This window comes from Protopterus annectens, chromosome 9.part0, assembly GCF_019279795.1.
Source record: "Protopterus annectens isolate FY-2018-M chromosome 9.part0, PAN1.0, whole genome shotgun sequence".
Taxonomy (NCBI): domain Eukaryota; kingdom Metazoa; phylum Chordata; order Ceratodontiformes; family Protopteridae; genus Protopterus; species Protopterus annectens.
This window is the reverse complement of record NC_056743.1, coordinates 1,342,244,532-1,342,267,652: the sequence shown is the minus strand read 5'-3', so window position 1 is coordinate 1,342,267,652 and position 23,121 is coordinate 1,342,244,532. Positions and strand designations below refer to the sequence as shown.

The window sequence follows — 23,121 nt, the reverse complement described above, 5'->3', positions numbered from 1 at the left end:
TTATGACTTTGAACCCCCCCCCCTCCTTAGGGTCCCAGAACCACAGGCTACACCTCAAAAACCCACTATGGCATCATCATTTTCTGAAAAACATGGTTATGATTTAGACCAATTTTTAGACTATTCTTCTCAAGTTCATTGTTCCAGACAGATCTCTTCAGATAAAGAGGATTGATCTTCCCAGATTTTCCTATTGAGGAAGCTTCCTTTGAGGAGACTCTCCAGAACATGACGAAATGTTTTGAATGGCAGTCCACTCAGGTCTCTGACATACAGAATAGGTACTACAGCCACTTGGAAATAGATACTCCTGCCCCTTAGTTAGTCCCTCCTGTGCTTGAGGCTTTCCAGGACACATTTTGGGAACCTGTTCAGGGCCTGACTCTCAATCATCAGCTCCTAAAATACCAGGCAGGTTTTACAAAGTGCCTGATGACCTAATATACTTGTGCAAGAATCCTGTTGTTGACCCCTCTGCAGTGTCCCTTCCTTCAGATAACCCTTCAAGCTGTTACCCAGTGCTAGTGCTCCACCTACAGCAAGGATAGTGGGGCTGTGGATAGGTGGGGAAACAAGATGCACATCTTTTTTACCCTTGATTTTAATGCAGTTAACTACTAGATTCAAATGACTAAATATTTAATTTCTCTACTTTTTTGAACAAAGTTATGCTGGATCCTGCAACTGTAGAATCAAAGCAACAAATGCAGAATCTACTTTCCCAGGCAATTGAAATAGCCAGACACAACATTAAGTGCAGTTTTGGTGCTGTGGATACTTCCTTTGGGGCAGCAGCTACTAGCTCTGTTATTTGCAGGTGCACATGGCTTCATAGCCAATCTGTTCAAAGACTTTTTGCTCCTCAGGCTGCAGGTCTGTTCAAAACTCTCCAAGAGAAAGACAAGACAGTGAAAGATGGCAGACAGATTCTACTCTTCTCACTTCCTAGATACTGTAGGAACTAGCCATCTAAATTTGCGGTTTCACTACATAGTCTCGAAATTTTGAAATATCGAATTTCAGAATCTCGAGACTATATAGCTGAAACCCCTAAATGCTGAAAGACCAGAAGAGCAAAATTCAAAATCCCAAACGTACAATACACATACACACAACTTCCCCTCACAATCAAACATATCATCCTAGACTACAGATAAGCAGGCCCCCCATGTGGGGGGCTGCAGCCCCCCACTTAAATATACTAACTCCGACATCGCACAGACAGACACACAAGGGAAACTCACACCCACACATTTTACAGTCCCTCACGCACACACTGACACACACTAAAGCCCCTAACCAACACACTTACACATGGATACTTACCTGAACTTCCACCTATCCATCAACAAACCACAACACCAGAAGCACTACTCCAATATCTCTGAACATTGGGATTTAGGGGTTTTGGCTGTTTAGTCTCGAGATTTTGGAATTCGATATTCCAACATTTCGAGATTATGTAGTGATCCCAAATTTGCATACTTTCTCAGAAAGCACCCTAGGGCAACTCAGAAACTTGAGAAAAACCCTTAGGAAAAGGTGCTGTGACAAACCTCATAGGGAACTTCCATCTGGGAGGCTTTTCTTTGGAAATGAAAATCTGTGACTACCTCAGCCCTCAGCTCCCTAACACCTCTTTCCAAAAGACTGTCGGAAACTATTACCACAGAAAAATGGGTCTTTTCTATCATCAAGGATGGTTATGCCATGTCCTGGGAAAATATTTCTCCTCTGAAAGGAATGCCACATACTCTTCACAGTCAGCAATCTCTATTCGCTCAGGTTATTCAGGACCTCCTGAATCGGGTCACAATTGAAAAAGTCCCAAAATAATTCATAGGAAAAGGATTCTACTCCAGAATCTTTCTGTTGTTGAGAAAATACAATGGAGACCCATCACAGACATTTCTCTTCTAAACACTTTCTTGAAATTGTCAACTTTCATAATGCTTTCTCCTCCCTCTCTCTTGCCTTTCATTCTACCCAGAGCTTTTTAATGTCCCTAGATCTTAAGGTTGCTTATTTGCACATACCTGTCCATTGTCCTTGCAAGAAATTCTTCAGGTTTTTTTCTGGCCCCCCACATTTTCAATTTACTGCTCTGGCTTTTGGTCTTTCCACAACACCGAGGGTGTTGACAAAGTGTCTAGCTTCAGTGGAATTAAAGTTTTTCCCTACCTGAGCGACCTTTTTCTTCTAAGCTCTCTCTTCAGGATTCCTTCTTCAGCATCTATACTTCATCCTGCAACTCCTGTCAAGCCTGGGTTTCACAATCAACTATAAAAAATCCCAGATGGTTCCTTCACAAGATCTGTTTTTTTTCTGGGTTGTAGATTGGACACAAAGAAAATGCATGCCCTCCTCCTTGTGGAGAAGGTATACAGTCTGTGCAGTTTCTTCTTGGATCTGTCATCTGCAACACACTACACAAGGGAGAGCTTATGAAGTCTGGGTTTCATAGCAGCCACCATTTCTGTGCTCCTCCCAGCCAGACTTCACATGAATGACTTCACAGACTTCCAGTGATTTCTGAAATCTGTGTGGTCCCAACACTTTGACCCATTGAACACCGTGATCTCCCTCTTTCCTTGCCTCAGAAAGGAGCAACTTTGGTGGAAAGAACAGGTGAGCTCAACTTCCTTACACACCCTCCTCCTTTTCAAGAAGTTCACAGAGATATTTCAGACAAGGCATGAGGGGTATGGACAGGATCACACTGGGTACAAGGCAGATGGCAATCACAGTTCCTGAAGGAACATGTCAATCTGAAGGAAAAGAGGGCTGTTCTGCAAGCAGTGCAGACTTTCTGCCACCTATGGAAACCTGTATGACTCCTAGCATACTTGGACATCATAAGTCATGTTGTACATAAACATGGAGGCATCAGGTATTACTAGTTGTGCAGGTTAGGACAGGAGGTATGGAACTTGGCCATCCAAATGGGCAATACCCTCTCAGCCACATGCATTCCCTTACTGGACAATGTGCTGGCAGACTCCCTAAGCAGCTTCTTGGAAGACCACCACAACTGGTTCCTAAACAAACAGATTTTCCATGCAATCACTTTTCAGTTGGGAAACCCCCTTACAGAATGAAATGCAGCAGTTTCTTTGCCCTTATCCCCCTAAGGGACAGTCACAGAGGGATGCTCTATGGCATGTTTGTCCCCTAGGTCGCCTTTACTCTTACCCTCCAATACCCTTAATTCTAGGATTATAAATTTTTTTCATAAAGAACCTCGTTGCAGAGCAACCATAATTTTCCTAGCCCCCTTCTAACCAAGGCAAGTCTGGTTTCTCTTTCTGTGGCCTCATTTAGTGCACCTTCCTTAGGTTCCATATCCATCCTTCGGGATATCCTTGCCTGCATCTAAAATCCCTTAGGTTGACCGCTTGGTTCCTCCACTTCCAATGATGGCCAGAGATCCCAAGCTATCTGATAAGAGTTGTACATACCCTTTCTTTATCTCAAAGGCCCTCTACCAGAAAAGTAGTAAATAGAAAATAAATATATAATTTGGGCCATATCAAAGGGTATGGACCATTTTTCCACCCCTTCAGATGCTGTTTTGGATTTTTAGCTGGTCTTTTCCAGTCTGTGTCTAGCTACTCTACTTTTTAAGGTTCAGTTGGTGGCCATTTCCATGCAAGTCAGGCCCACCATGTGTATAGCTTCCTTAAGGTTATCCAAAGCCTTTTTGAAAGGTACCTTCCATTTAAAACATTCTGTGAGGAACCTGGCCCCACCTTATGATCTTCCTCCACTTCTACAAGCCTTAGCTTGGGCACCTTTTGAGCCTGCTTCTACTGTAGTAGATAAAAAAGTTTTTATTGTTGGAGAGACTTATTAATTGCAGTAAATTCGACCATATGAGTCTCTGAACTTCAGACTTTGTCATGTAGTCCTCTTTCTTATTTTTCTCAAAAACAGAGTTTCATTTGCAGAATAATCCTTCCTTTTGTGCTTAAGGTGGCCTCCAAGTCAAATCTGAATCAGTCTGTTAAGTTGCCAGTATTCTTCCCAAGTATTAGTAATTAGGATGAATACATGCCTCACTGTCTTAGAGCTTCATCATCAATTGGAATTGTGTTTGGAAAGGACCAAATGCTTCAGGAAGTTGGACAGCTTTTTTGTCTTTCTGTAGAGCTAAGCTTGGCAAACCAGTATCTTAGGTCACTTTGTCCTGATGGGTTTCTGACTGCATTTCCTTTGTATATAGTAGTAGGGTTTTACCCTTACCTGCCTGCCAAACCGAAAGTTCTTTCTACGAAATGGTGTGAACTTCAACAGCTTTCTTTGGTTTACTTTCCTTAGATGATATATGGTCAGCAGCTACCTGGTCAAGTACTCATACCTTTGTATCTTATTATAAACTTGACATTCAGCCCACCCTTTGTGGAGTGGGATAACCGTCGCTGTGCACCATTCAGTGGGCATAAAGCCTGAAGTGAGGCTATGATTGAACATGGTGCCAGTTCATTCTGTAGTTATGTAGAACGCAGCCTTGGATTTTGTCAGGTCCCATGGATGCTGTGTTCTTGGCATTGGAGAGTGTGTTTTTTACCTGTGCAGCTGTGATTACAGGAATTTTGCATTCTTCCAGTATAGAGATGGGCCCTTTAGGGGATGAGAGGGGGTAAAGTTAGCACTGAACCTATCTGCCAGGATATTGGCAATATCAAGTGTCATTTTGCTGTAACTCAGAGCAGATCTGAGTGCCCCATTAGCCTGATGAGCCTGGTCTGCAAGGCTTTAGAATGTATCATCATGGAATTTATAAACAATGTCATTGGTAATCTCCAAACTTTGGACTCCACACAGTTTGGGTTTGTAAAAGGCAGATCATGTCTCCTAAACCTGATAGACTTCTTTGAAGCGGTCACCAAAGCCGTAGAAGAGGGTAAGGTGGTTCACACAGCCTATCTAGATCTTGCCAAGGCTTTTGACACCACCCCCCACTCTGGAATTATAGATAAACTCCCTAAACTAAGTATAACTCCCTATGTCACAAAATGGGTAGCCAACTGGCTCACTGACCGAACCCACACTGTGAAAGTAGCAGACTCCAAATCCAACTTCAGTCCATTGACAAATGGAGTACCACAGGGTTCAGTCTTGGGTCCTCTCCTGTTTGCTATAAACTTCTCAGAAGTACAGGCTAACACAGAAGGTCTTTGGCTAACGAAGTTCGCAGGTGACTACAAACTAGGAGCCATAATCAAAACTCCTAACAATGTGGACATCCTACAGAAGGGCCTCACTGAGACAGATGCCTGGTGTCAAAGCCATGGCCTCAAGCTCAAATGCCAAAAAGTGCATTGTCATCCTTTTTGGTAAAAACTATGTCCACATGAACTACCACATAGGTGGTAGTCTACTTAACACTGAAAGTGTGATGAGACCTTGGGACACAGGTGGACAGTAGTCTCTTCTTTGATAATCACATCGCCACAGTAGTCAGGAAGTCCTTCTACACGGCACACCACATTACAAAAGGTTTCTCATCCAGGAAAAAAGAGGTCATTGTTCCCCTCTACTCGTCACTCATTAGACCCATTATAGAGTACAACTCCACTTTTGGTATGTACCTCACACGATATCTATAACAACTGGAAAGGCCGCAGAACTACCTCACAAAGACAGATGCCCTACGCAGACTGTCTCAAAAAACTCCAGCTTTACTTCATCGCATATTGCCTACTCAGAGAAATTCACCCCGGGGATCACTTCTGTGGCTCTGCTCAATAGGGGCACAGGAAAATCATTTTCTTGGGTGGCTAAAGCCAGGGTACCTTTTGGCTAGGCTTATATAGGCTCTAGGGCCAATAGCCTGGTACATACCTATGAACATCAAAGGCTTCTTTTGACTCCACCATTTTGCGGAAAATTCTCTCTTGATACCACTTAGTGTAGCTGAGAACTCTGTCTCATAGTTTGAGGCAGATGGAAAAGACAACAATGGATGCAAAGTTTATTTACTTACCATAGTGCTAGCTGTATTGCCTTCTTCTGTCCACCTCAATCGTCAAACCCCCAGCCCCCTACCCAGTTGTCACTGAAGTTGGTGGTTCTTAGTGGGCATTGCAGGCCGATCTGAAGTCTTTGTTATGGACTTTCCTGGTATTGGGCTCAGTTTTTTCTTAGGTGACATATTGTGTACAGTTCATAAATGAGAAGGGTAAACTCATTACTGCAGAGCATTATCGAAAGGGAGTTGAAACTTTGGAGCCAAGATTCTGAAGTGCTGACCTCTGATCTGCCATGTTCTGATAACCCACTGGTTGAGACGGATGGAAGAGAACAACATGGATCTACACTGTGGTAAGTACTATGAGGATGTTGGATGTTGTTGGCTGTGCTAGCATGCCTGGTTGAAGTTTTGTAAATATTTGTAGTTACTTGTAAATTACTCTCTGTTATACATGCCAGCATGACTAGTTATAATTTTATAAATGAAGATGTTTGAATCAAACAGTGTTCTTCTAGCTGACCAAGTGTACATGTTTTTAAAAAAGAATTCTGAATGTAGGTTATGCCAGTCAGCTGACCTGGATGTGATGTCATCATGTGCCAGAGCTAAAAGGAATAGTAACACCACAGTAGCTGTTTTGTTTACCTTTTAAAGTGTGATATGAGAGTAGAATTCTCATAACAGCTTTCTGTGACTTTTTAAAAAAAATTCTGCTATAAAAACAGGTTCTGAGTAAGTTAAAGTTCAGTAGTTCATTAGTTGTAGTTGCTCATTTGTTGTTTTCCAGATTGGTAGTTATCACTCAGAGTTTTCCAGAGCTGTTCAGCAATAATAGTAGGAGTTGTTATTCCAGTCACTGAGGACCAGACAACAGCCTGAAGAGTGGGGATAAATTCTTATCTTGCCTGTCAGAAGTAAGAATATCATCGTGCCTTGCTGAGCTAATTAGATTAGACAGGGACGGTTAATCTTTTGATAGTTAGGGAAAGATGGTTAGAGCTTTTCTATAATCAGTGTGAAATCTGTCCAACAGCATTTTGTTCATAATTCCTTTCTGTGAAGCTCTGGTTTATTAGAGTCAGTTATTCAGTGTGTACATGTTTTAAATCATTTTATTTATTATTAAATATTTTACCACTTTTTATTGTGGCTGGTTATTTAGAAAGTACCTTAGTAACCTGAGAGTATTTATACTTATTGTGATAACACTATGGCCACACTGAAAAGCCTTACTGCTTGGATTACATGCCACCATTTATATCAATATTTATTTTACCCAGTATAATTGAACAGCCCTTTTGAATGGTGTGATGATGTGGGCATGTGCCAGCATGGCCACCTGGAGTTTTGTGAAGAATTATATGTCCTTTGAATAACAGATTTATACAAGATGCTTGTGTTACAAATGTATTAGAACTGTATGCCGGTACTGTGTTTGTACTGAAAATGTATTTGTGAGGTTTGCTTTTGTTAAAATGTATCAACAGTGCACCCTGCTGAAATGAAAAGAAATGTACATGTATTATTGCAACTGAGTTAAATGTTTATGTTTTAGTAGGGGACACTAGGACATCAAAGGTTAACTTTAAGAATAAGGGAAACATAAGTAAGCCATTAAACCATTAAAACAGCACCCCACAGTGCTGAATAGGACTGTAGACGATAGGTCTGAGAAGGAGCCTTTGTTCATTAGCTCAGCGAAAAAAGGGGAGACCCCAGGCACTGCCATAAACATTTGGATGTGTATTGTGGCTGTGCTAAATTCCTGTCTCAGCTTCAAAGCGGAATTCTGTGAGAACCTAGATTCAGGTGACCAGATAAGGTCATTCTGCCATCCCTCTTGGAAATTATATTTCAGGTATTACAAAGAGAAATCTTAGAGTATTGAGTAGTATGTTTGGGAAGCCTGCCTAGAAAGACCCTCATTCACAGCATCTTGTCTTGCAATATTATGTAACTTAACTAGGGAACAGTAAAATTCTCTTAGATTCAGTCAAGAATATAGTGAAGCTTAGTTTAGAGAGTGTTTTTCTTTATTTGTATGAGTCTGTCCATCAGTGTTAATTTCAGTATTTTTTTGTGATTTGAACTCTGTGGTTTACTGTAAATATATATTTAATATTTTCCTGTTCTTTTACTCATTATTATTAAATATATTTAAACTTTTATTGTGGCTGGTCCTTGTAGAAAGTATTTAACCTTTGAGAGTATTAGTGACACTGTGTGGGCCACTCCAGAAGGCCTAGCTGTCTTGGTGTCAACTACTGCCATTTGTATTAGTATTAATATTGCACATTATAATTGGACACCCTGTTAAGAGCCGTATAGTAACTGACTGGTGGCAGTGAGTCTACCTTATAGTCTGGGCAAAGTTGGTAGAGCGGGTAATCTATGCCAGCTTTTCCCAGGTGTGTGTGTGAAAATTGAATCTTAGAGTATGTGTGTCTGCTACTTGGGGCAGGGACAAGAAGCACTATGTTTACAGAGAGGGTGCTGGAGGACTTGGCTTAGGCACTTAACTAAGGACCTAACCCTATAGCTGTACCACTGGGGAGTCTCACTGGGGACCTGGAGGGAAACGGATATAGAGACATCCAGACCCTGGGCTGAATGTGTTCCCTGTGTGTTCTCAAGGTCAATTGTACTTCATGCAGAGAGGTCTGCATCTGGAAATTCTGAGTGCATTCATGTGTATTCCAAGTGCACGTCCCTCTCCAGTGTCAGTGGTGAGGATTCAGGCTCCTTGATTACTGGCGCAGCATGAGGACAACACACATTGGTGGCCATTACATATAGGTAGCAGGGGTGGGCATCATAAAGGGTATTGTGGTATTTGACTGGTGGCAGCCGTTACCTTGTAATTTGGGAAAGAGAACATTGCAGGTAAATCTTTGCAAGTCTTTCCCAAGTGTTTGTATGTGTGAATATGAAATATTTGAGCGAGTGTGTCAAATACCCAGAACTTGGGACACAGTGCTCTGCACTGGTTAGTGTGAAGACTCATTTGGGGACCTGGAGTGAAGCGTATAGTCCAGTCCCAGGTTTGGAGCCTGTTCCCAGTGTACTCTTAGGGAAAATTGTGTATTTATTTCTCTGCTTTCAGTGACACTCACTTATTGGAGATGGTGGTGAGGATCAACACTCCTTATTTACTGCACCGGGTTAAGGTGGTGTCATCACAAGTACATTACTTTCATTTCTTTGCAAATCTTTGCAAGACACTGTCAAGTTGAAACCTGCCAAAGGTGTTTTGTGCCCAGCTGATCTGAGCCTGCATCGAATTCTAAAAGCTGTTGATGAGGATGAACTAAGATCATCTAGGTCTTGTCTTTAGGGTATGTACCAAGAAAGGCCCTGTTTGGTAGATCTCAAATACCTTCCCCATGATGATGGTGCTTGGATGGCCTCTCCTTCCAGTTGTGAGGGTCTGTGTAAATTGATAGGTATGTTTTTTATATTTTTTACTAGTGTTAGGTATTAAATAATTTTTTCCTTTATTTGCAGTAAGTGTGCTTACTTAATTGGTTGAATAAGAATTGGTAGGCTCAGGGCTAGGCACTCTTTTCTCGATGTAATGTGTTCTGTTACTTTATGCACTGCTGTATAGTACACTTGCATGATTTACTACAGGAGCTTCTGATGCTGAATTGAAACAGAAGAGAACGATGATTGCAGTCATGGACCCCCCACCCTACCCATTTGTAAGTGTACCCTCTTAGGTCAGCTTACACTAAAAACGTTCATTCTTCATAGCAGTCATTGTTTGACTTTTATTTTTTTTGCATGAAATAGCTGATGTGTCATCCTGCTATTAACACCAAACTGCATTTCTGTTATCAGTCATCAGAATGAGTAGTAAATTATTACTTAGTAATGCATTTTAGTGCAGTGTTGATGCAGCCAGTCTGCTGAAGCAGTACTCTATGAAACTAAGAATTAAAAAAAACTTCTTTATGTGGCCTATTCCCCCTTGCAGGGTCAGCATTGCTGCAGACCTAATCAAATCTTGATTTTGGATAATTTAAAAGAAAACATTCTCACTTGACTCTATATTCATAACAGAGCTGTAGGAGGAGCTGGCTTGTTGCAGTCAGATTTGCTGCCCTCAAGCATTGATATGGATGTGAACTAATATTTTGTCATCCATGTTTCAGACAATGTTTCCTTTGGGAAAACTCAGTTTGGTAAGGAGTTTGTTCATATTTATTATTGAAATTGTTTTTGTACTTTGGATAAATACACTCTAATAAATTTGAACTTGTTGAAATTCTTTCCCCTGCACAGCCCAAGAAATTAAGTTAAGTACTACCATAAAATGGGTAAAAGAAAGGGATTGTCAGCAGATTGTTAGTATAGAAGTGAGCTGTATGTTTGAGGCTATAATGGTGACACCAGGCATTCAGAAGACATGATAGCTTCAGTTCTGTGAAGTTACCATTTGGTAAAGACTTGTATGCCCCTTGAAAGCCTTTGGAAGCTGATAGGGTAATGCTTTCTGTTAGTGGCCAGGCATTGTCTAGTTAATGTTTCTCAGTTGGATACCATTCACTTGGTATAAGTAGTGTTCTGGCATGTGAAGAAGGCCTTCCTGATATTCTTGCTATTTTCTAGGCATGTATGTGTACAGTCTGCTTCTGTTTAATTTATTGGCCAACCATCTTGCCTTACTGTTCCTTGAAATCCTGAATCCTTTGTATCAGGCTTAGGGGCCAGGGAATATCAATCCCCTGACACCTGCCCTGGTCTTAATTGATTGTAGTAAGTTTACTATAGTGTATCTGCCTGCTTGGCAGAGAACTAAAGTAGTATTGTCTTTGATACACTGTGGGTACTGTGACCCCAGCAGTTGGGAGGAATTATTTACCTGAACCATTACTGGATTTTGACTTTAGAAAGGAGACAGACCAGGATCTGACGTTTGCTTTACAGATGTACTGTTTCTTGGGATAACACTGATGACATACTGCTGTCCTCCTGGTCCCTGCCAGAAAGATGTTCATTCTGAGAGATTTTTAACCTAATGTAGGAGCATTTTAGATGAGATTCACTGGAGATGCCAAACACAAATAAGTTAGAGCTACTGGGCATGGACAAGCATGAGCATGCTGCAGTCCTTTCAGTCTTGTCAGCTTTCAGAGAATTTCTTGAAAATGCATTATTGGAGCCAGACTCTGTCCCCTGCAGCCTAGGTACTTGACCACTTTTGTGTAATGAAGGAAAGGACCAAAAGTGTTTACCAATTAGTTAGTGATATTTCTTCGATTCATTAGTGCAGAACAAGAGAAACAGAAGGACAAAGTAATATGTTTTAAGCTCACTAAGTACAAAATGCACAAGCATTTGCAGCCATTTGTAAGTAGCGCCGTCAAAGTTATCCTTCCTCTTGTTAACACTTGCTGCTTCGTTCAAGGGTCTTGCAACAGGTCTCTGCTAAAACGAGTGGAGTTTCCTGTAAGATGTGATTTGTATACTTTTTTTTTTTTTTTTTTTTTTTTTTTTTTGTACATGTGGGGTGATAGTTTGAAGACTAGCATGCAGGAGGAAGGCAATGTAAAACCACAACAACTTGATAGCATAGATGAGGCAGACTGATATTTGCAAGCTTCTTACCAACAGATTAAAAGAATTGCAGTACAATACTCTTGCTTGTGTTTATCTTATTTCCATGTTATAGTTTATATTCTTGCTACCAAAACGTAGCTGAAATGATAGGTATTCTTTCATCTGCATATCACTGGTGCTTCTGTATTAAAGTTACTGTAGTATTTCTGTATGAATGTCCTGTACTACTGTTGTGTTATTTCAACCTAGAACTGAGCTAAAAATGAGTTCTGACAAGTTAGATTATTCTGAATAAGAAACAGAAAATAAATACCTGGGGGCACACACAGCAACTTGCAGGATATCAAAACCATGGTAGAATGGCTGCCGCCAACTTACCTTTAGAGCAGATTATAAAATAACATTAAGCACTTGGATTTACAGTCGAAAATGTAGCATCCCCTCCGGTTTCTTTTCTTAGAAGATGGTTTCTTCTAAAAGAACAGCTGTCAACTTTCAGAGAGTAGGCAAGGAAATGATTAAGTAGACTAGTATGGGTACCATGTAAGGATTTCCACAATTCAGAACATTGAAATTATGAAAGGCACTATTAAGACAGAACATCTGTGATAGGTGTTAGTTTACAAGAGAACCTGAATATATATTTTATATATGCGAACTGCACTTGCTACTAAAAGATGGTAGTACTAAGACTTAATGATGTTGTGTCAACATGTTGTGATTCCGCAATTATTGCAGCTATCGTAAAGATGAGGTATGAAGTGCTTTCTTGTTTGGCTATCCTTAAAGTATGCGTACCTTAATTTTTTTTTTTGGGAAATTATGGACTTTGTCATTTGTGATGGTGTTTTTTGATACAGGTTGGATTTGAGAAGCAGGCAGACAGCCCATCAGCCACAGCTGATGCAGATGTTTCGGATGTCCAGTCTGTTGATTCTAGTACATCAAGACGAGGAACAGTAAGAAAGGACACAGTTTGTCAGGTAAGTTTGATTTTTGACTGGTTGTTGATGAAATGGTCCAGTCTAATTGTAGCCAAGATAAGGATGATCTTAGCATTTTGTACTCTGAAGCCATGTACAAATATAAATCCAGCTGAGAAAAGGTTTCTTACCATTTCCAGTCTATATGTAAGAAGTCAGTGGTAGCGTTGTCGCCTCACAGTAAGACGTTGTCCTGTTCGATTCTCAGCTAGAGCGTCTTCTGTGTGGAGACATGCGTGAATGGGCGTACCTTCTTTGAAGGTTGTGCGTCAGGGCTGGCAACTCGGCACGTAAAAAATCTACTGCCAATCATTAGCGGACCGGAGTTCTGCTGTGGCGACCCCTAACCGGGAAAAGCCGAAAGACACAACAGTGTAAGAAGTCACTAAGAGTCGCTTGAAATTTGGAAGCAGTCAGGACTTTGTATATTAAGGGTGAACATTTTTAACCTTAGTTTAGTGTGGTAGTTGACACAATATTTGTTTGGAAATGAAAGACACTGATGAAAAGTCAAACTAGACCGTTCCAGTCCCACATAACTTGAAAATTTAACATTGAGGGTCCTTTCTTGATAGGGTCCTTAGTTGAATTCATCCTTTGTACCAGATTCAACACAGCAACATTTCAGGACATTTTCAGGGATGTATTCTTACCCCTTGAAATGTGTGCCATGGTAGCACATACCAGATGCATAAACATTGTCATCACTTATACTTTGTGGTGTTTTTTGCAAGCTTATTTACATCAGTAAAAGTACCCATTCAAGTCCTTGCAGCACAAGTACACGTATGATACAATCATTGTACATGTAGGCGGAAATGACCTGCGACATTTCTTTCCTGGACTATATGAAGAGAGGCATGGTGGAACTAGCCCTGAGCAACATACTGTCAGCTAGAATGATGCCATAGTATAAACAAGAGATGATTGACTTGACAGTTGGCTTAGATTCTGATGTCATGCAAATGGGAGTACAATACAGGTCTGCTTAGGAGAACGTAGTAAACTGTTCAAACTGCCTTTCTAGTGATGGCCTGCACCTGTTCCTCCAAGTCTTTCATAGAATGGCATTAACCTTATACACCTCCATAATGCCTGTTTTAGGCAAAGTCAGTCTTTAAAACTTCCCAACATGGCAAAATAAAGTTTGTGTAACATAAAGGTATTCCTGCTCAGTGCTAGGAACTTCAACAAATGCATTGATATGTGCATCGTCATGGAGACCTGGTTCTAGAATATTAAAAGCACCCCATCAGTGCAAACATTCAACACCTACCAATTGTTCAGACCCACCACACTAGATGAAGGCAACAAAGATGGCGGGGTCTCTGTATTTGTAAAACAAAATTTCACCTCCAGACTCATTAGGTGGGATAACAACCTGGAACTTATCCATGTTTAACTTATTAGTGAAACCTCATATTACATTGTAGCTAAGTATTGGACCCCCTCTATGCCCCCCTTGGCCCATATCTCCTACCTGACTAGTCTGGAAATCCTAAGCATTCAGCCAAATGTAATTCTCGTAGGGGACTTCAAATACCCTTCCATTAGATGGGAAACTTATACATCCCCAAATGTGTGTGCCCAGAGACTTTTGGACTTTAGAAATACAAACTCTTTGTGCCAGCTACTCCACATCCATAAAAGAGGAGACAAAATTATGGACTTGGTCCTCACCAATATGGGACAGCTCTGTTCCTTACCAGTTGTAACATCCTTCCTTGTCAGATTGGACCATAAATCAGTCATATTCACAATAGGACTAAAGCTGGAAACATTCTCCAATAACTTTGACTTCAAAGATTGTGTTAAAGCTAATGTACTAAAACGGAGTGACAACAGTGCAAACCTCATCTCATTTCCTCGCCCAGTGTTCCTGACAGAGCACTCTATAGGGAATTTTTAAAATCTGACAGCTCATTACAGTTTGAGAATATATGCTCCCAGGTACCTCTTTATTTCCCGTTACACCTCCAACATTTGCCATCTTCTTCTTCTTCTTTCGGCTTTTCCCGGTTAGGGGTTGCCACAGCAGATCACCTGTCCGCTCATGATTGGCAGTGGAATTTTACGGTGTCGAGTTGCCAGCCCGGCGCCCAACCTTCCACAGAAGGCGCACACACTCACACCTAGGGCCAATTTAGAGTGTCCAATCCACCTACAGCATGTCTTTGGGGTGTGGGAGGAAACCGGAGCACCCAGAGGAAATCCACGCGACCACAAGGAGGACATACAGACTCAGCACAGAAGGCATCCCAGCCGAGGATCGAACCGGAGAACCTCTCTTGCCTTTGAGGCGGCAATGCTAACCACTGCACCACCGTGGCCACCCCAACATTTGCCATCTACATGAGGAAATAAAAAACACTTCCAGACAAAAATCCTAAATCATCTAGATTTTGTTGCATATTTGGGAGCCAGACATATGTCCTCCCATTGTTTCTTTGTGAATTATCTAATCTCTTTTCCCAATCTTTTCTGACCTCCTGTAATCGATACCTATTGTTATTACGCAGTATTTTGTATTCTCTACTAATTATCCCATTTTTAACAGCAGCTTGTATTCTAGGTTCAACTAAAAACTCAACCAGTGCAGGTCTTTCACTTAGTGTTCCACTATCCCTTTCTGTTTGTCTGTACTTTGATATCAATCCCTGATAGGGAAGGCAGTCTCTAGCCTGCAATCCAGATGTCGTCTTGCCCTCTTCCCGTTCTTGTACATTTCCCTGTATAATTGTTTGTTCTCAATACCTTGGTTCCTGTGTTAGTTTCCTTCATTAAATTCCAGCCCCCTCTTGCCAGTTTTCTGTGCATGGCTATGCTTCTTAAGATCCTGTCTGATCATTAGTGTAGTAAGTACCAGTGAACCTAAGACAAGCGACTCATGAGTGTGCATATGAAATGTAGATTGAAATTAAACGCTGTCTTGGGGTACTGTATTTGATAAAGAATGTAACCCACTTAATAAAGCTATTACAAATTTTTAATTCAACTTAGTCCATGGTGCACTCATCGCCTTTTTGTTTGCTGTTCACATAGTTTTAATTGTGGAGAAAGGTAAAGATTCACTAAACAGTTAAGGATGGAAGGTTTGAATTGTGGTTTGAAAAAAGCATTAATTTGAGGGGGAAATGCTCTACATTTGTTCATAAGTGTGTACTAGGCTAATGGCCCTGGGGTCTTTACAAGCCTAGACCATAGGATTAACTTGGCATCGTGCCACCCGAGCTTAGTTCCCAGTGCCTCTGTCGAGTAAAGCCACTGAAGTGATCCCTGGGGTGAATTTTCTATTTTCCATCCACTCATCAAGATTTCTTTTGAAGAAGGCCCGTGAGGTGCTCTGCTTGACATGTATGGGAAGTCTGTTCCAAAGCATGGGCACAGAAGGACCAAATGATGGTAAGACCGAATGGGAGCAAGATAGTAAACTGTCTTTATGTGAGTGATATCAAGATGTGGAATCTGATGAGAATGTTTATGCATATGAAAAGGATGGAAGTTGCAACAATGCTGGTTGCTTTCATGACCAGCAGGCAGTGGAGGAACAAATGGCAAAGATTAAAGGAAAGGCAACAGTGGCACTTAAAAAAAAAGTGACCATATTAGGTTAAAGTATATTTTAAAATTGTGTGGTGATTTGTTTGAGGAAGAAGAAAATTATTTTTGGGATTATATGAGAATGTAATGGTGGAGTGGTCTGGTATTACTAAGGGCTTCATGGACACTGCATTTGTGAAGTGTTCACCACTGACTGAAGGTGGGGGGGTGGGAAAACCAGGCAAATATGTGAGTGAATTTTGGTCTTTTAAGGTAAGAAAAAGATTGAGCAAGTGTTGTGGAATTTGACCAAGCAGTACTGTGGTTGCAGCTGGCAGCATTAAAAAGCCATTCTGGGTCTGTTGATGCAGTGAAGGGAGTGCAAGTATAAAGGACTAAAATTTGTCATTCTCTGCTGTTCTGGAATAAGAAGATACTAATGTTTTGCTAGCTTGATGTAGTGACTGACAAAAAAAAAAAAAAAAGCTACCAGTAAGATTGATACCGATTAAAATGAAGCAAATGGGAAAATAATTGAAATTAGAGACGTCACTACAGTGGAAAAAGCAGAAGGCAAATGAGAGAAGAGGTCAGATTTGTCAAAGAAAACGTAGTAAGTGTGACAACATAAATTGGTAGTTTGAGAACTGCATGTCCTATTTTTTCTGATGTGTAGGTCTGAACAGTAAGAGGAGACAAGTGCTTTTAACATTCTAATTGGGAACAAGCAAGTTGATAAAATTGCACTCTAAACTGAGTGTGCAGTAAAGAATTTATTTTTAATTATATATGTGAAGTTGCAGTGGTGGTGCTGCGGTAGCGTTGTCACCTCATAGTAAGACCCTGTCCAGTTCGATTCTCAGCTAGAGCGTTCTGCGTGGAGACATGCGTGAATGGGCGTACCTTCGTTGAAGGTTGTGCGTCAGGCCTGGCAAGCCAGTACTTAAAAATCAACTGCCAATCATTAGCGGACCGGAGTTCCGCTGTGGCGACCCCTAACTGGGAAAAGCCAAAAGACACAAACATGTGAAGTTGTTAAATCTCGCTGTTTATTCTCACTGATGGGTTCGGAGCCGATCCTCTGCTCCAGCACGGCCGATAGCAAAGCTCAAGGTTTGCCAGTAGCTCGAGACCAAGCCCCTTGTCCCACAATGCACTGCTGGAATTACCTCAGATCTAGTTTGCCATGGCAAGAGAGAGATCTCGGTGATCCAGTCATCTCGGACCATTTTTTGCTAAACCGCAAGTTTTTAAAAAAAATTCTTTCTCCTTTTTTTGATAGATTATTCTTATTTAGTGTGTGTGTGTTTCTCGTTAAAATAATATAGTTATAAGTAGGTTAGATTGTAGTAGATAGTGCCCTGTGTTGGCTTAGTTTTCTTAGTGTTGGGCCTTTTCTTAGCCCTATTTAGAATTAACAATTTTATTCTTGTTATTAGTATTTTTTAGTGTGGGCCTAGTTAGCCCTGTATTTAACCTCTACGGGATATTTTTGTGGTGTGTCTGTTTCAAACATGTCGGATGAGAGGGAAAAGTCTCATCCCAAATCGGGGTTTAAGAAATGTCCAGATTGTGGACAGAAAATGTCCGTCACTGACGGGCATGTCCAGTGTGTTTACTGTCTGGGGGCTAAACACCTCCAAGACTCTTGCAGTATTTGCCACTCTTTTTCCTCTAGGGTACTCTTAGAGAGAAGGAGAAAACTCATTGATAGGGGGTTGCTGCAGCATACTTTCTCTGAGGCATTGGGTAGCCAGGAAGGTGCCAGCACTTCTTCAGAATCTTCTAAATATTCAGATTCTAAACTTACTAAGAAGGCAAAAAGATCAGAGGGTACAGGGTCATCTGTTCTACAGTCCTCGGAACCGAGTGTCGGTTTGGTTCGGAGCCAGCTCCCAGCCTTGGAGCCGGTCTCTGAGGTTCCCTCATCTCCTCTGCTCCAGTCAGCACCTTCGGTGCATTCCTCGAAGTCTTCAGTCAGCCTCTCAGATATGGATATGGATCAGCTAGTGCAGAAGCTTCTATGGGCACCAGGACTTGCTAAATTGTTGTCGGACCCAACCATTTTGTCGGAGCCGAAGACTATTGAACTGCACTTGACTACACCTCCTCCGAGCCGTACTGGACTCTCGGAGCCGAAGAAGCCCGAACCGATGGTTGTCTAACCTATGGAACCGAGACTCGCACCAGTGTTATCGGTTCCATCTACTCGGATGTCCTTGGCGCCGACCGAGGACGCTAGGAGCCGACACTCTCCTGTCAGGTCCGGGGAGGATAGTCGGACTGATTTGTCTGTGCCAACTCTTCCTCTTGGAGCTTTGGCTCGGATGAGCTTGGCTCCTACCTCGGGCTCGGAGCCCATGGTTTCGGTGCGGGAGGATCGGACGGTCCCTCCGGATCTATCTACCCCTTGTCGTCGGAGCCATGGTGCTTTTGATGCCATGAGGAGAGTCCTGTCTCCTAAGACATCATCGGCATCAGTTTGGGCTTCCTTCTCCCCTCAAGCTCCTGTGTCTGCTTCTACGTCTACCGGTCCCCCTAAGCGTAGAGACCCTGAGCCTCAAGTAGCCCCACAGGGCATCCCCTGCTCTTCCGAGACCTCCCCAGATCTCCCCACTGAGGAGGTACCCAGGAAGAGACTGTGCAAGAAGAGGTACTTGGACTCCCCACAGGAGTCTTTGACATCCAACATTGACTTGGATGAGTCAGAAGGGTCCCCTCGATCCCCCTCTGAGGATATCTCCTTTGCGGAAATATTAGAGATCCTGAGTCAGAGGGGCGATTGGCAGTCCAAAACCCCTACTGAGGATGAGTCAGTGCTCCTAAAGGCTTTTGGGTCTCAACCTTCCACTTCTTAGGTGTCTCCGCCTTACGACGAGCTCATGCAGCTGATCTCTCGTAAGGCATGGGAGTCACCGGAGGCCATGGAACCTGTCTCTCGGAAGCCGAATAAGTTCATCTCTGGCCCAGTGGACAAAGCCTTTTTGACCAAAGGGAGTGCCTGTTGATGCCATGGTGGTAGCTGCAGCCAACAAAAAGGAAGTGTCCGAAACATCTGCATCTATCCATCCTCCTAACAGAGATTCTAGGATCATGGATAGATATGGGAAACGCATGTTTAGTTCAGCGACTTTGTCTCTGCGATCGCTGAACTATTTAACCCATTTCACAAGACTGCAAAGAGATCTTCTGAAAGAGCTGGGAGATAATCTCCAGGGTATGGTAGCTGCAGGCGTTACCGACAAAGTCAACACACAGCTCGCTACCCTAAACTCAGTTGTCAACTCCTCCATGCTTCTCATATCTTATACAGTGGATGGTTCGAGTAGAGCCGCTAGTTCAGGCATTGCTCTGCAGAGACAAGCCTGGATGCGTCTCTGTTCCTTTGCAGAGCCCTTTAAGTCTTCCTTTATCAACACCTCATTTGATGGCTCATCACTGTTTGGGCCTAAAGTAAAGGAAACTTTAACCAGATGTGAGCAGGAAGGCAAGACCCTATCTGCCGTTGGAGTCCATTTTTCTACCCCTTCTCGGCCCTATCCCAAGGGCCCTAAGGGTGGGAAAATGTGGTTCCGAAAAGCACAGGGAGCCTTTCAGGACACACATGGAGAAACCCCCTCTAGAGGCAGAGGAGGGGGTTATAACGGAAGACGGGGTCCGCAGCAACAGGGTGACAGAGACCAGTTCTCTGGTCAGCCCTACCAGCGCTCCTGAAAGGAGGTCCTGCTGTCTGGCTCTGGAGGCAGTCGGGGGTCACTTATCTTTGTACCCAGAAGCCTGGCTAAACCTAATGTCAGATACATGGGTACAAAGCATCATTTCCAGAGGATATTTCATACTGTTCTCTTCCCCTCCCACTCCTGTGAACAGAATCCCAGATGTTCCACCCAGTCTCAGGGAACAAGCAATCATAGAGGTCCAAAAATTGCTCGAAAAAAGAGTCATCCAACCAGTCCCAGCAGACCAAATTGGATTCGGAACTTACTCAAGATTCTTTTTGGTACCAAAGAAAACAGGGGACTGGAGACCTATCTTGAACCTCAGCAGACTCAACCAGTTCATAAAGAAAGAGAAGTTCCGAATGGTCACGCTTCAGTCCATTCTTCCCTTTCTAGGGAAAGGCGATTGGATGTGCTCCATAGATCTCAAGGACGCGTACTATCACATAAAGATGACCAGACGCTCCAGGGATCACCTGCATTTCTGGCTGGGAGCCAATCATTACCAGTTTCGAGCCCTGCCCTTTGGTCTCACTGCAGCTCCCAGAGTGTTCACCAAATGAATGGCAGTGGTCACAGCTCACCTGAGGCATCTAGGATTCCAGGTGTTTTCCATACCTAGACAATTGGCTCCTCACCGCTACCACCAGGCATCAATTGACTCATGCAACACAAGATACACTTGACACTCTGCCATCAATTGGGTATTACAATCAACTTTGAAAAGTCTGCATTATCGCCATCGCAGCATACCGTTTTTATAGGAGCAGAGTTAGATACCTCAACCACCACTCTGCGTCTTCCAATCAAAAAAGTCTCACTTCTTCACCAACATGTCAACTCACTGGTGTCAAAGAACAAAGCTACAGCAGCAGAGGTCTTGAAGGTGCTAGGTTTGATAGCGGCAGCAATCCTGGCTGCACCACTCGCAAGGATACATATGTGAATCCTTCAATGGCTCCTCTTCGCTCAGTGGTCTTACCAAAAGCTACCAATGCACCACCTGATTCTCATCACAGATTCTTGCAAGAAAGCCCTTCGGTGGCAGTTGACATCTCTTCATGTCACAATCGGAAGACCCTTTGTCCCCCCCAGTAGCCACTGTGACCACGGACGCTTCCCTGATGGGGGGGGGGGGGCATTTTCAGGGAAAGACTACCCAAGGCACATGGACGGATCAAGAGTCACATTTGCATATCAATGTTCTGGAGTTGAGAGCGGTACTTCTGGCGTTGCAGTACTTTCAGGACTCTCTTCCTCTAGGGGCAATTGCAGTTCAGATGGACAACATGTCAGGGGTTGGTACTTGAACAAACAAGGTGGAACCAAGTCTTACCCCCTTTGTCGAGAAGCCCTCGGGGTGTGGCAATGGGCTGTGTTGTCCCACAGTTTTCTGATAGCAACGCACATCCCGGGGAAATCCAACGTGATAGCAGACAAGCTGAGCAGGGCAATACTGTTGCCTCACGAGTGGTCTCTCACCCAACGAGTTGTGGATTTGATTTTCTGCAAATGGGGCCAGCCTTGCTGCGACCTTTTTGCCAGTCACATCAATACCAAATGCAAAAGCTACTTTGCCCTAATACCACCTCCAGGACATCCCCCAAGAGATGCACTCGTACACTATTGGCCTCCAGGTCTCCTATATGCATTCCCACCTATTCCATTGATACCCAAGGTTTTACAGAAAGCAAAATCGCTGGGAAGGACAGTTATCCTCATAGCCCCCTACTGGCCTCAACAGATTTGGTTCCCCTTCCTTCACCATCATCTGCTGGAGGATCCATGGATCCTGGACCCAGTTCCGGACCTTCTGACTCACCCGTCAGGGGACCTCCATCCTTCACTGCAGGCCCTAAAGCTGACTGCTTGGCTAATCCACTTCCCCTAATTGCCAGGCTTCATTCACTCTCAGATGATACAAGACAAATCCTTTTGTCTTCTCACAAGCCATCCACCAGGAAACTATACCGCAGTAAGTGGAACAGGTTTATATCCTTTGTTTATGCGAATGCAAACATGACATTAACACACAAACCTAAGGCTCATTCTACCAGAGCCGTTTCTACATCTTCTGCCTTTCAAGCTAAATTGCCCCTTGACAATATTTGTGCTGCAGCCACTTGGTCTAAGCCTCATACCTTTATGATGCATTACAAAGTAGGTAAGGCTTCCAGAGACAGGTCTTCCTTTGGTTCCACGGTACTGAAAAACGTACTTCCATGAGCCACCCAAGATTGAGGGTGCTAGGGACACTACCCATCAGTGAGAATAAACGGCGAGATTTAACAACTTCACATAAAGAAGTTATGTACTCACCATAACGTTCCATGTGAGTTGTTTATCTCGCCTTTATTCTCACGTCCCCCTCCTGGCTGACAGTTGACATAGAGGCTAGTACCATCCTGGTTATTCAATACTTCTTCCCCTTTGGGAAGTGCTTCCTTGTAGAAAAAGAAAAAAATAAAAGGATGTATATACTCGCAACAAACAAGATCTGAGGTAATTCCAGCAGTGCATTGTGGGATAAGGGGCTTAGTCTCGAGCCACTGGCAAACCTTGAGCTTTGCTGTCGGCCGTGTCAGAGCCGAGGATCGGCTCCGAACCCATCAGTGAGAATAAAGGCGAGATAAACAACTCACATGGAACGTTATGGTGAGTACATAATTTCTTTTTTTCTCCTCTGGTTGAATCCTAGTGTAGTTCAAGGAAGATAATGGTTTCCACTTCGTAAAGTTTAGCCTTGTTTAAATTATGTATATATGCTTTCTTAGGAAGACACCCTTAAAAGCTTTTTGTAATATTTTTTATTTTGAAAATGTGATGTAATAATTAATTTTAACCATATGCTTAGTATTAGAGCTAACATGTTGGGGTCAATGAAAAAAATTATGTAATATAAGAAGAGTATTTTGAAAAATATGAGCCACTACAGAGACGTATTATTAGTTTGTTAAACATGACTTGATCATAGACTCCATTAGCATTTGGTAATGGTAAACCAAGTGCTTAAGGGGTGACCAGGTAAATTCAAGAACTGGGCTTGAAAGCATAGTTGTTTATAAGAATAGGAGAGCATTTCATTGTCTTAATCCTGGTAGTTGGTGCAGAGAGTTATGGGATTTGATTCTTTCAGCCTTTAATTGCCTACTGTATGACCTTGAGCAAGTCACTTAATCGGACATTGCTCTCATGTTGCTCCTGAAAAGGGATTGTGTATCCCATAGGCCTACCTAGTAACAAATGGGGATTGCTGCTGTTATTTAAATTATAAGACGAAAGTCACCTTTGTTTGTGATTGTTATATTTTACAAAACACCTGACAAATGTTAATTTGACACAA

At 42.6% G+C, this 23,121-nt stretch overlaps 1 protein-coding gene across 1 annotated transcript in view; it reads left to right on the top strand.

Annotated features, from left to right (window-relative positions):
* The window catches only part of NSD3 (nuclear receptor binding SET domain protein 3), a 4,286,093-nt gene that overhangs the window by 2,318,537 nt on the left and 1,944,435 nt on the right, over positions 1-23,121 (top strand). Inside the window, exon 12 of the mRNA XM_044084319.1 lies at positions 12,397-12,519. Coding sequence (XP_043940254.1) covers positions 12,397-12,519 — 123 coding nt within the window. The remainder of the gene's footprint in view (positions 1-12,396; positions 12,520-23,121) is intronic.